The sequence below is a fragment of the Aotus nancymaae genome, unplaced genomic scaffold (genome assembly GCF_030222135.1).
Source record: "Aotus nancymaae isolate 86718 unplaced genomic scaffold, 86718_ANA_hifiasm-v0.15.2.pri h1tg000029l, whole genome shotgun sequence".
NCBI lineage: Eukaryota > Metazoa > Chordata > Mammalia > Primates > Aotidae > Aotus > Aotus nancymaae.
Genome location: NW_026988442.1, coordinates 18,537,069 through 18,551,333, shown reverse-complemented (window position 1 = coordinate 18,551,333; position 14,265 = coordinate 18,537,069). Strand labels below are relative to the sequence as shown.

Below are 14,265 nucleotides of genomic sequence, written 5' to 3'. Positions count from 1 at the left end.
TTTTTTTGCTTTGAAAAATATCATTTTTTTTATAAAAATATTTATGTTAACATGTGGTGGTTTTAAAAACATGTCCACAAATTCTTCTCTCTTTAAAAGATGGAGCTTAATTCCCTACCCCTTGAGTGTGGGCTGGACCTAGTGAGTCATTTCTCATGAATAGAAGATGGTAGAAGTGACGGTATGTGATTTCCAGTGTGAGGTCATAAAGGCATTGTGGCTTTCTTTATCTCTTGGATCACTCACTCTGAAAAAAGCCACCTGCCATGCTGAGAGAAAACTCAAGCTGTCCTATAGAGACTGTTATATGGCGGGGAACTGTGGCCTGCTGCCAAAAATCAGGCCAGTGAGCCATCTTGGAAGTAGATTCTCCAGCCCCAGGTAAATTCTGAAGTGACTGCAACCTTATGAGAGATCCTGAACTGCCACTGCCCAGTTAAGCTGCTCTGGATCTCTGAGCCACAGAAATTGTGTGAGGCAGTAAATGTTTTTTGTTTTAAGCTGTTAAATTTTGAGCTCATCTGCTATGCAGAAGTAGATAGTTAGTCAATATATAATGAGTTTATCATTCTGATTTAATGAATGAATAAATATTTAATGCTTCCATTTAAATTTCGAATACAGTTAATATGGGTAGACAGAACCCAGTTAAACTAACACTCTTAGGAGTTATCAGGTTTTAAGAATGTAAAGGGGCTCTGAGACCTAAAAGTTTGAGGGTCACTTCCCTAAACCCTTTACAAACTGCCCTTGATCAAACTTTCCTGAAATCTCCGCATGTAAAATCACCATTTGTTTCCTTCCAGGACACTGCCTGACACAACAATACCAAAATACTATCAATGGTTGTTGCTGTTCAGTGGGAGTATGGGTGATTTTATCTTCTTCTTAATGCTTCTTTTTTTTCTGTACTTCTAAAAGTTTCTATAACAAGAATGGGGCTTTTTCATGTGCAGAAAACAGAACTGGACCCCTTCCTGACACCTTACACTAAAATCAACTCCAGATGGATTAAAGACTTAAACATAAGACCTAACACCATAAAAACCCTAGAAGAAAACCTAGGCAAAACCATTCAGGACATAGGCATAGGCAAGGACTTCATGACTAAAACACCAAAAGCATTGGCAACAAAAGCCAAAATAGACAAATGGGATCTAATTAAACTCCAGAGCTTCTGTACAGCAAAAGAAACAATCATTAGAGTGAACCGGCAACCAACAGAATGGGAAAAAAATTTTTGCAATCTACACATCTGACAAAGGGCTAATATACACAATCTACAAAGAACTAAAACAGATTTACAAGAAAAAAACAAACCCATTCAAAAGTGAGCAAAGGACATGAACAGACACTTTTCAAAAGAAGACATATATGAGGCCGACAAACATATGAAGAAATGCTCATCATCACTGGTCATTAGAGAAATGCATATCAAAACCACACTGAGATACCATCTCACGCCAGTTAGAATGGCGATCATTAAAAAATCTGGAGGCAACAGATGCTGGAGAGGATGTGGAGAAATAGAAACACTTTTACACTGTTGGTGGGAGTGTAAACTAGTTCAACCATTGTGGAAGACAGTGTGGTGATTCCTCAAGGATCTAGAAATAGAAATTCCATTTGACCCAGCAATCTCATTACTGGGTATATATCCAAAGGATTATAAATCGTTCTATTATAAAGACACATGCACACGTATGTTCATTGCAGCACTGTTTACAATAGCAAAGACCTGGAACCAATCCAAATGCCCATCAATGATAGACTGGTCAGGGAAAATGTGGCACATATACACCATGGAATACTATGCAGCCATAAAAAATGATGAGCTCGTGTCATTTGTAGGGACATGGATGAATCTGGAAACCATCATTCCCAGCAAACTGACACAAGAACAGAAAATCAAATACCACATGTTCTCACTCATAGCCAAGTGTTGAACAATGAGCACACATAGACACAGGGAGGAGAGCATCACACAGTGGGGTCTGTTGGGGGGGACTAGGGGAGGGACAGCAGGGGGTAGGGAGGTTGGAGAGGGATAACATGGGGAGAAATGCCAGATATAGGTGACAGGGGGATGGAGGCAGCAAACCACATTGCCATGTAGGTACCTATGCAACAATCCTGCGTGATCTGCACATGTACCCCAGAACCTAAAGTACATAAAAAATATATATAAAGAAAAAAAATGGGGCTTTTAAAAAATATATAATTAGAAGAAAAGAAACTTCCCTTTTCAAAATCACCAAAAGTGAAAGTCAGAGCTAGTTCTTGTAGATAAGCCAATGGTTTAAGGTGGGGGGCGGCAGGGCCTAGGTGTCCAGAGCTGTGCCTGGGGGTGGGGGACTGGGGTTGCAGGTGGCAGGGATGAGTGGGTACCCCCACCCACTTCTCTTCAGTCAGAACATCTCCTTCCTTTGTTTTACATATTGGGTTTCTGCATAATATCTCATTAAAAGAAAAGTTTCCACTGCTTAAAAAAGAGTTTGAAAACCTTTACAGTGAGAAAAATCATTAAATTTAATAAGAGTTAAATTTAGAGTACAGAAGAATCACTCAAACATTTTTTGAATGAGAATTTCCATAAAGAAAACCCTACACATTCTGAGAGAAAAACAGAAGTCTCCAACAACTTAACATAAATTTGATGGTTTCAAGGGAGGCTGGGCTGTTGTGGCCCTAGAAAGAAGTTATATCTGGGGGCCTCCAAACCAAAGGGCCCAAGAGGCCAGCAGAAACACCAGGATGCCTAAGGCCAAAACAAACACAGATCAGAACTGCAACTGAGGGCTCTCTTGTTTTCTAGTGAAAACAAAAGCAGGAAGTTCAAGACTGCCTGGTGGTTAAATGCATGGGCTTCAGAGACAACTGATCTGGGTTTGAGTCCTGGTCTGACAGACACTTGAAACCTGTGACACCTTGGCAAGTGACTTAGTCTCTGGGCTTCAGATTTATCATCTGTAAAATGGGGGATGAGAATTAACATAGTGAAGCCATTTTGTAAGACCGTACAGCAGCTTCTTAAAAAGTTAAACATAGAAAACCACATGTGAACAAAGTATTTCAGAGGAAAAAAATACAAGTTAAACATATACCAGGCATAGTGTCTCACGTCTGTAATCCCAGCACTTTGGGAGGTCGAAGTGGGCGGATCATGAGGTCAGGAATTCAAGACCATCCTGGCCAACATGGTGAGACCCCCATCTCTACTAAAAACACAAAAATTAGCTGGACATGATGGTATGTGCCTGTAATCCCAGCTACTCGGGAGGCTGAGGCAGGAGAACCAGGGAGTTGGAGGTTGCTGTGAGCTGAGATTTTGCCACTGCACACCAGCCTGGGCAACAGAGTGAGACTCTGCCTCAAAAAAAAAAAAAAAATGTTAAACATAATTTACCATATGATCCAACAATTCTATTCCTAGGTAACAATCCAAGAAAAATGAAAATGTATATCCACACAAAGACTTGTACCCAAATGTGCTTACTAGCATTATTCCTCATACCCCAAAACAGAAATAATCCAAATGTTCACCTACTGGTGAACAGATAAACAAAATGTGGTATATCTATACAATAGAATCCTACAGAGCAATGAAAGGGAATTAAGCTCTGATATACGATACCACACCGAGAATGAACCTTGAAAGCAGTATTCTGAATGAAAGAAGCCAACCATAAAGATCATATATTATATGATTCCGTGTAATAATATGTCCAGAAAAGGCAAATCTATATAGGCAGAAAGTAGATTATGGTTGCCTGGGGCTGGGAACCAGGAGTCACTGCACATGGGCAAGAGGCTTCTTTTTGGGATGATGAAAATGCTTTCTGTTTGTTTTTGAGATGGGGTCTTGCTCTGTCACCCAGGCTGGAGTGCAGTGGTTCGATCATGGCTCACTGCAGCTTTAACCTCCTGGACTCAAGCAATCCTCCTGCCAAAGCCCTCCAACTCGCTGGGACCACAGGCATATGCCACCATGCCTGGCTTTTTTTTTTTTTTCAATACAGACAGGCTTTCCAGGCTGGTCTAGAACTTCTGGGCTTAAGCGATCCTCTACCTTGGCCTCCCAAAGTGCCAGGATTACAGGTGTGAGCCAATCCATCCACCAATGGAAATGTTTTACAAATGGATTGTGGCTGATGGATGTACAACTCTGTAAATTTACTGAAAATCATTGAATTGTACACTTAAAGTGGGCAAATTTTATAATATGTAAACTGAACTCCAAGCTATTTTTTAAAAATGGGTTTTTACTCTCTAACCTCAGAGAGTTGCTGTGAGGATTAACCGAGATACCATGTATAAGGCAAGCTGCCTGGTACAAAGTACCTGATAAATAATAACAATGATGACAATCAGAATATATTGTAATAATAGGTTATGTAAATGTAGAATAACAACAATTTATATCACTTGTATAGCTCTTACCATACCACTTCAACATTTATCAACTTAATTTAACCCCCCAACAACTTTATGAAGCAGGTACATTATCATCCTCATTTTTACAGATGGGGAAACGGAGGCACCGAGAAATAAAGTAACTTTCCCAAGGATGCACAGCTAGTAAATGGTAGAGCCTGGATTTGAATCCTGGAGGACAAACTGCAGGGTCTGTGCTCCTAGCCATGTCACTACACTGTTTCTCAGTAAACATCAGCTATGTATTGAGTTGCTGCTTTAACCAGTGATGGGGTGGGAGTGCAGAAAAGGCTCATGGATGGCTCTCCAGAGGTAACGCCAGACTCAAAGCTGAGGGTTACAGGAGTTAGTTACAGGAAGAGTGTCCCAGACAGATGGAATTGCATATACAAAGGTGTGGAGGTAAGATATCACAGGGGTTATGGGAGGATCTGGGTGGAGCTGGCACTGCCTGGGACAGAGGGTGATACAGTGAGAGCAGTGAGCATAGGGCCCAGGCAGGTCCAAGAGCAAGGACACTAGCCTAAAGGCAATATAGGATCAGAGGACAAAACTCAGTGAGTTCCCAGCCTGCCTTTCTCTGGGAACAACTCACATTCCCCAGGCAGGTGGGGGAGGTTGACTCAGAGGCTGCTGTGAGCTCAGGGGAGCGGGGGAACTGCTGCCCCACGCTCCCACGCCACTGTGAGCTAACACCCCGGCAGCCTCCCAAACACCAGCTCCACCAGCAAGAAGCAGCCATTCCCAGCCTGCTGGAAGCAGCAGGCTCTGTAGTGCTGCCAGGAAGCTAAGCATAGCCCAGGGAGGTCAAGGGCTGACTGATGGCAGCCTCACACCCCTCATTCAAACCTAGGCACCTGTGGACCCCAAGGCCAACCCCAGAGCCTGCCACAGAGCACAGTGTTCTGCCCCCTGCCCCTCACTTGGCTGCCCCTAGAGACAGAGGGACTCACCCATGGGGTCTAGCACTTTTCTCATTCAAATTCAATACCTTCAGATCCATCTCTTTCATTTCGCCACATCTGTTCTAGATAAACATTGGCACATGTACATGAAACATTCACTGTGGCAAAAGTAAAGCTACTGGAAAAATCTACATCAATAAGGAGCTAGTTCTGGTGAATCCATACTATGGAATACTACACAGCAGTTACAAAGAATGGCACAGATCTGTACTGTACATGTTCTGGCATGGAAATATCTCTAAGAGATACTGTTGGGCGGGAACAAAAGAAAATTGCAGAATAATGTATCTGGGATATTGTCACTTATGTAAAAACTTTAAAAAAGAAATCTGGCTTTATATTTCTCTTAAGTCCACAACTGCATAGGTAAATGAGAAAAATACCTGGAAAAAAAAAAGCATCAAACTAACAACAGTAATAATGGATGGATGAAAAGAAGGAAAGAAAGAGAGGAAGGAGAGAGGGAGGAAGGGAGGTACGGAAAGGACTTTTTACTTTGTACACTTCTAAGTTGATTGATTTTTTACAAGAAGAATGTATTTTTGCATGTTTAGGTTCTGAAAAGCATTCAACAAAACAAAGATAAAGGTTGTTATCACCACGCTGGTACAAGTCTTAGGGTAACTTTTCAAAGAACTGTCACATCCAGGACCTTATCTAAGTCTTGCCATACCTTCTTGAGGGTAAGCTTTCAAAACCTGATTTTACAGATTAAAATACTGAACACAGTGGCTCACGCCTGTAATCCCAGCACTTTGGGAGGCCAAGGTGTGGATCCCTTGAGGTCAGGAGTTTAAGACCAGCCTGGCCAACATGGCAAGACCCCATCTCTACTAAAAATGCAAAATTAGCTGGGTATGGTGGCGCATGACTGTAATCCCAGCTACTTGCGATTCAAGTAGCTACTTGAACCTACTGGGTTCAAGAGGAGAACTGCTTGAACCCAGGAGGCAGAGGTTGCTGTGAGCTGAGATGGTGCCACTGTACTCCAGCCTGGGCGACAGAATGAGACTTATTCTCAAAAACAAAAACAAAAACAAACAAAACAATTGAACCCACAGAGGTGGAACAAGCTGCTCAAAGTCATAGACAGGGCAGCAGGGCTCTGTTCCCTCCATTCCCAGCCCAGTGCTCCTTCTAACCAGTACACAAGACATCAGCAAGGGGTAGGGGCTGGCAAGGGGCTGGGAGGATGTTCTGAAGTCGCAGCCAGTGCACAGAGCCCCTCAGGGAGTGGCAATGGGGCTTTGTCAGGGAAGAAGGGCGTTAATAACGTAGGGTGAGAGAAGAGCTGATGAACTTCCGCCCCCAACAAAAATTAGACATCATGACAAGCCACCCACTGCGTGGGGATAGGGCTGCCGCATCACTCGGCAAACCGCACGTGGGAAGGAGCCTTGGGGCCATGTCCCCAAGCCCGAGATTTCACCCCTGTCTCCCCAGGGCTGCTCACCTCAGGCTCTCAGCGGAGCAGCTCCCAGCAGAGTGGTTCTAGGGATGCCTCTCGGCTCATTTCCTAGAGCCCTCTGCAGCTAGGTGGAAGTGGACTTATGCTTCTGAGAGGGTTCTAGAACCTGAAGAGCAAGGTGACTAAAACCCAGCACCCTCTTGGGCTGCAAGTGTCACCACCTCTCTGTTCTCTCATTGACTAGAAGGTGTGTGCAGGGACCCAGGAAGCACGGTCAGGCTTCTCCAGGGACAGCCAGAAAGGTTTATTATGCAGGGATGGGCCAAGGGACCCAGGGGAACAGGAGGTGTACAGACCCTGGCTGCACAATGAGCAGGCGAGACTGCCTCCGAATAAACCCAGGGAAGGGGGCTGTGGTTAAACTGTGGATCCTCCATTCATTTTTACAATGGGAAGCAAACCTACAAGGCCATGAGGGCAGTGACAAGAGCTTGGACACTGGCGGTTCTGATCCCAGTCTGCCACCTTGGTCAAGGTTCTGAACCTCTCTATTTCAGTTCCCCCATATGTAAAATGGGTGTTATTATACATGGCTCTTAAAGCACTGTCCAGGGAACAGATCATGATATCTAGCTCATGAGACACAATAATAATATAACTAAATTAAATACGGCAAGTACAAGGTATCCATAAAACCTGGAACCAGCCAGGCACAGGTGACTCATGCCTGTAATCCCAGCACTTTGGGAGGCCAAGGCAGGTGGATCACCTGAGGTCAAGATTTCCAGACCAGGCTGGCTGACATGGCAAAATCCCATCTCTACTAAAAAAAAAAAAAAAAAGCTGAGTGTCGTGATGTATGTTTGTGATCTCAGCTACTTGGCCGGCTGAGGCAAGAGAATTTCTTGAGCCCGGGAGGCAGAGGTTACAGTGAGCCGCAATCACATCGCTACACTCCTGGCTGAGTGACAGAGCAAGACTCCATTTAAAAAAAAAAAAAATTGGAAACACATGTTTGTTTATATTTATTTACTCATTCACTTTACAGATTGAAAATATCCCAGGCAACATTGTCTCTATCTATGTTTTCAGACTTTATGGACATCCTCTGATAATGTAAATAAAATATACTAAATAAAACACTACTAATCACTTTCTCAGCATAAGGGACCATGTTTAAGGACTTCACAGGGATTTTCTAACTTAATGTTCACAGCAAGCCCTTAAAGTAGATTTTCTTATTAGCCCCATTTTACAGAGGTGGAAACAAAGTACAGAGAGAAGAAGCGGCTTGTCTGCTTGTCAAGCCCACACAGGGAACTGACAAAGCCAGTTTTAGACTCAGGTAGTCTCACTTCGGAGTCCATCCTGCTACACCATTTATGACTACAGCAAAGGCTACATATAAGAAATACACGGAACAGCATTCAGAGGGTGCCAGGCATGGAGTCTGGCGCAGAGGAGAGCTTTATGAAATGCCAGATCCTATGAGTATTAAGCTCTTGGTGGGGAGAAACCAGATCCAACTTGTTCACCACTATATCTAGGAAAGTAATGCAAAAGAAGTAGGGTGTCTATAAATATTTGTGGGAGAGAAAGAAAGTTATTATGGCATTCATTAGCCAAAGGGTGGAATCCTTGTTTCCAAAATTAAAAAAAAAAAAATGTTGGGCAAGGTGGCATGCCTATAATCTTAGCTACTTGGGAGGCTGAGGCATGAGGATCCCTTTAAGCTGGGAGTTTGAGACCAGCCTGGGCAACATAGTGAGACCCTATGTCTAAATAAATAAATACATAAAAACGAATGAAGATGTTTAAACAAAAAGTCTAGGCCTGGTGCTGTGGCTCATGCCTGTAATCCCAGCACCTTGGGAGACCACTGCGGACAGGTCGCTTGAGCTCAGGTGTTCGAGACCAGCCTGGGCAACAAAATGAGACCCCCCCACTTCTAAAAAAAATTCTTTTTAAAAAATTAGCTGTGTATATCAGGCCACTGCACTCCAGCCTGGGCAACAAGAGCGAAACTCCATCTCAAAAAAAAAAAAAAAAAAAAATTAGCTGAGTATGGTGGCAGTGTGCCTGTGGTCCCAGCTACTCAGGAAGCTGAGGTGGAAGGATCACTCGACCCTGGGTGGCAGAGGTTGCAGTGAGCCAAGATCGCGCCATTATACTTCAGCCTGGGAGACAGAGCGAGGCCCGTCTTAGAAAAAAGAAAAAAGTCTAAGATAAATTTCAAGCTTTTCCTAGGAATGTCCACTTCCTAAGAGGAGTGGGGCTGCTGGAACTTGGAAAAGGGTCTGCAGACCCGCCTTGCCCACACATCTACTGCACAGAACCTGGATTCCAAGCCCTGATCAGAGGCCAAGGCAGCTGCATGGCGGCCAGGGCACAGAGGCGCCTACCTTCCTCGGCGTCATTCCTCAGCGAAGCCTCCAGCAGGGCCACGCTGGCCTCGAAGGACACTTTCCTGCGGCGGCCGCCCGCGCTGCGCTTCCGCTCATGCTTCCGCTTGCGGTGCTCCAAGTCCTGCTCGTACTGTGCCCACTTCTTCAGCTGCTGGGCCCGGCGCTTCTGGGCGGCGCGCAGCCGCTCCAGTGTGGGCACCTTCTCCAGCAGCTGCAGCTCCGTCAGCAGGTCCACGTGGCTGGCCATGGCCACCGCCCTCCCCACGCCCTGGCTGGGGGCTAGCACGGTGCACCGGGGGCCAGGGCAGCGCGGGGCCTCTGGTGGGGCTGGGGCCTCATGGTGGGGCCTGTGGCAAGGAGGGAGACACAGATGAACACGAGTCAGACTCCCCAACTCAGATCCAATTATGTGAGATCACCCCGCCGCCCCGTGTTCAAAACGCTTTTAAGGTTTTCCTTCCACTGCTCGGAGAAAAATGTAAACCCTTACAGTAGCCCTCTAAGTATCAGCAAGGTCTGGCTGTACTGTCTGATACAGTATCCAGTAGCCACCTGTGGCTATTTACATTTAAATTAATTAAATAAAGTAAAATAATTTAGTTCCTTGGTTGCATTATCCACATTTCATGTGCATGGTCGCCACGTGCTTCATATTGGATGGTGCAGATAGAGAATATTTCCATCACTGCAAAAAGCTCTATTGGATAGTGTTGGTTGTCTGCCTCTCTAGCCACAGCCATCAACAGGAAGCATGCTCTTTTAGCTTTCTTATATAGAATCTCCTTACTTTAAGGATTTGAGTTTGTGGGTGCTGGAACCAGAAGGGGTACAGGAAGGGTCAGGACATGATAGGGACTGCAGATCCCCTATAATCTGGAGACTATACAAATGTTCAAGGCCTCAGAAATACGACTATCTGACACTTCTGCTCAAGCCTCTTTTGTTCTGATCACTAAGGGATGCAAGTTGTTATGGAGACAGGAGGGACTGGACTAGAAAGAGACCAGAAGAAATAACACATTATTGCCATGGTTCTCAAAGTGTGGTCCGGGAACCCCCTAGGGAATCCCTGAAACCCTTTCAAGAAGTCCATAGGTCAAAACTATTTTCATAACTATACTATTATTAATATTTCCACTATCTCATGAGTATACAGGGGTTTCCAAAGCTGTATGAAAAGTGACATTGCAACACACTAAATGCATAAGTAGATATAAGAACCCAGCTGCTGCTAAGCTCAACATAAAGAATTTTGCAAAATTTTTAAACATCACTTTGCTCGCTAAATTTTGTTTTGAAAAATTGCTATTTTTCATCAAAATGTTACATATGATATGTTATGTTCTTATAATAGTCTAATAAAAATATGTTGCAGATTATTATATTGTTATAATATATCATGAGTTTATGGTTTTATCTTAAAGGAATCAATGCTATTTTTAAAAATTTCTCAGTATTCATTTATAATATGATAAATATTGACAGATATAATCCACATAAACAAAAGCTCTTTGGGATCCTCAATGTAAGGAACTAAAGAAACCCTAAGACCAAAAAGTTTGAAAAATGCTGAACTACTAGGACATAGAAAAATCTTAAAAGTTGCTCTATTTGGATGACCTTTAAAAAAAAAATTACACCTCTTGCTCTCATGAGTCTCAAACAACATGAGGTCAACAAAATTTCAGAGTCTAAAGCCAGCTGGTCTTCAGCACGCATTCTATGGACTCTCAGACACAGAGGGAAAGGGTCTTAGGACAATCACTTGATCCTCTCTAAGCCTGTTCCCCCACCTGCAAAGTGTTCTATCCACCTCCCAGAAGTTGCAGGTACAAGGAATAAAAAGAGCTGGGGCTGGATGCAGGGGCTCATGCCTGCAATCTCAACATTTTGGGAGTCCAGGGTGGAAGGACAGCTTGAGGCCAGGAGTTCCAGACCAGCCTGGGGAACATAGCAAGACCTCTATCTCTACAAAAAAATAAAAATATTTTTTTTAAAAAAGAGCTGGCCCAAAATATTAAGTCACCTAAGCAATGAGATACAAGCTCAGAGGAGGAATGGTAGGGAGATGTAAATGCAGCATGTCTGTGAACCAACAGGCAAGGCTGGTTTTGGGTTGTTGGGTAAGGAGTCTACATCCGTGTGATGGGGCCTGCTGTCTCAAAGAGTATTGGGTTAGCTCCTGGTTGTTTTCAGGAAGCATTGTTAATCTCCTGGGTCACCCATGTCACCCGCCCCTCCAAAAGCCCGTTCTACAGAAGCTGAAGAGCAGGGTTCAGGCTAAATCCTCAGGTGCTCAGGTTGGGTCAGATCCAGATCGTTCTTCATGTGTCTTCCAGCTCGGAGACTGGAAAGCAAACAGGCAGAATGGGAAAGGGGTTGCCTTGGCAATGTCCAAACAGCAAAAGTCCCAGGGTCTGAGTGGGTGTGGCCTCCAGCATTAATAAGCCAATGGCAAGACTCAGCGGGAGACAAGCTAGCTGGCTTTGGTTGCCTTTTGTTTTTTTTTTGTTTGTTTTGTTTTGATTTTTGTTTTGAATGCACTTGCAAGGCACTTTCAACTAATTAAGCTTTTTATTTTAGGTCATTGTAGATTCACAGGCAGCTACAACAAATAGTACAGAGAGATCCTGTGTACACGTCACCCAGTTTATCCCAGTGGTAGCATCTTGAAAACTACTATACAAAATCACAGCCAGAAACCTGACAGTGATACAATCCACCAATCTTATGCCGATTTCCCCAATTTTACATGTACTTATTTGGATGAGTTTTGTTTTATGCAATTGTATCAATGTATCTACCACCACAGTTCATAACCACACCCATCTCCTTCTCCAAGCTCCCCCTCCAACCCACTCCTGTCCCTGCCTTGGCAATTACTAATCTGTTCCCCATCTCTAGAATTTTGTCATTTCAGAAGATGTTATATAAACAGAATCAGATAGCAGATAACCTTTGAAGATTGGCTTTTTCACCAGCATCATTCCTTTGAGATTCATCCACACTGCTGCATGCATCAATAGTGCTTTTCCTTTTGTTGCTGGGTAGTATTCCATTTTAAGGATGGCCTCAATTTGTTTAACCATTTACTTATTGAAGAACATCGGCACTGTTTCCAGTTCATCTACAGATTGTGTAAACATAAGCTTTTGTTTCTCAGGAGAAAATGCCCAAGAGTACAAGTGATAAGGTATATGGTAATTGCACGTTTACTTTTTTTTTTTTTTTTTAGATGGATCTCGCTCTGTCTCTGTCGCCCAGGCTGGAGTACAATGGCACGATCTTGGCTCACTGCAAACTCTGCCTCCCAGGTTCAAGTGATTCTCCTACCTCAGCCTCCCAAGTAGCTGAGTTTACAGGCATCTGCCATCATGCCCAGCTAATTTTTGTATTTTTGTAGAGATGAGGTTTCATCATGTCGGCCAGGCTGGTCTCAAACTCCTGACCTCAGGTGATCTGCCCACCTCGGCCTCCCAAAGTGCTGGGATTACAGGCATGAGCTACTGTGCCTGGCTCATGTTTACTTTTAAAAGAAAACTGCCCAACTGTTCTCCAGAGTGGCTGTGCTGGTTTCATGCCCTCCAGCAATATATGAGTGATCCAGTTCCCCACCAGCATTTGGGATTGTCTCTGCTTTCTATTTTAGCTTGTTAGATAGATGTCTTGGTTGCTTCTCTAGAAGTAAGGCATTCAGAAGAGTTGAATGCACAACCACACAGTATCATCATTATAGTCAGACGTCTCTGGAAGCTAGCAGACCATAAGTTTAATTCACTCCACTTCCTCAAGTAAGCAAACATTTAATGAAGTCCTGCTCTGTGACAAGCCCTAATTCAGAGATGGATGGGGACCAGTTTGGCCTTCTGTCTGTCAATTTATCTTATATCCACTTAATTATCCCAGTAACCTAATAAAATAGTAATACTAGGTACTATCATGCCCCTTTTCCAGATGAGGAAACTAAAGCACAGAGAGATTAAGTCCTTTACCCAACATAGCACAGCCAGACAATGGAAGAGCCAGTCCGCCTGGGGTTCTCCAGAAAGGCTCTCCAGAATACAGGACAATGGATTTGAATCTCAAAGCATAAGTAGGATTTCACCAGATGAAAGGAGCAGACACGAGCTGAGAGGGAGTTAGGCAGCATTCAAAGGCGTGCAGAGTGGCTGACCACAGTGGAGGGAATTCTGGCAACCAACATGCACAAACATGGCTGGAAGAGGACGTGACTGCCCAGCCCAAAGGGAGCAGAGACGTCTTGTTGGCAGTGATGAACCACTTGTGGCTGTGGCCAGGCCTAGCCAGAAAGCCCCCCGTGATCCACATCATGTTTGTTGGTTTGTTTGGTCATAGTCCACATCACGTTTTACAATATTTTAATTCATTGCTAACATTTACAACTTGGAGATTTAATATCCAACATTGGGGGTTCGGCTTTTCTTAGAACAGATCTCGGTATGTGGCCACAGTGGGCTCACATGGCATCACCATTAACTGATGTAGAGTTGGGCTCTCCCTTTTAGATAGGGCACATACGCTCTCCTTTACCATAGTCCCCAATGCTCCCCATTACTCCCACCTGACGGCCCTTACTAACTGACATCATTTGCCAGCTCCAATGTCATTTGAGTTAACAAGCTCTGTCTTAGGCAGAACAAGACAGCAGTTTCCAAATAACCAGAACTCCAATCTGCACAAGAAAAGAAAGATAGCCTGTGAGTCTCCCCAACACAGAGCAGGGTGAACACAGTAGCTGGGTGGTCCCAAGACAGTGCACTGGCCTTGGTGCTGGGGCACACAGCAGCCAGGCTCCAATGGGCTACAGACTGGCCTCTCCATGAGACCTGGGCTCACCTGTCAACATTTCCAGATAAAGACCCAGAGGATAACAGGAACATAGCCCAACTTCCAGGACCTGAGAGAGCAATGGTTACCATCAACCCTTAAAGGGGATCCCCAAGGAAGACCTCATTTGGAGGAACAAGGAAGTACAAGGAAGCAGTTGTTTGCACTCCAAGAACAGACATCGGCCTCCAGAGCTGTCCAACAA

At 44.2% G+C, this 14,265-nt stretch overlaps 1 protein-coding gene across 1 annotated transcript in view; it reads right to left on the bottom strand.

The window, feature by feature from the left end:
• The window catches only part of PPP1R16B (protein phosphatase 1 regulatory subunit 16B), a 91,410-nt gene extending 81,951 nt beyond the window's left edge, over positions 1-9,459 (bottom strand). Inside the window, 1 exon segment of the mRNA XM_012455021.3 lies at positions 9,210-9,459. Within this exon segment, the coding sequence (XP_012310444.1) occupies positions 9,210-9,459 (250 nt within the window).
• Positions 9,460-14,265: the final 4,806 nt, after the last annotated feature.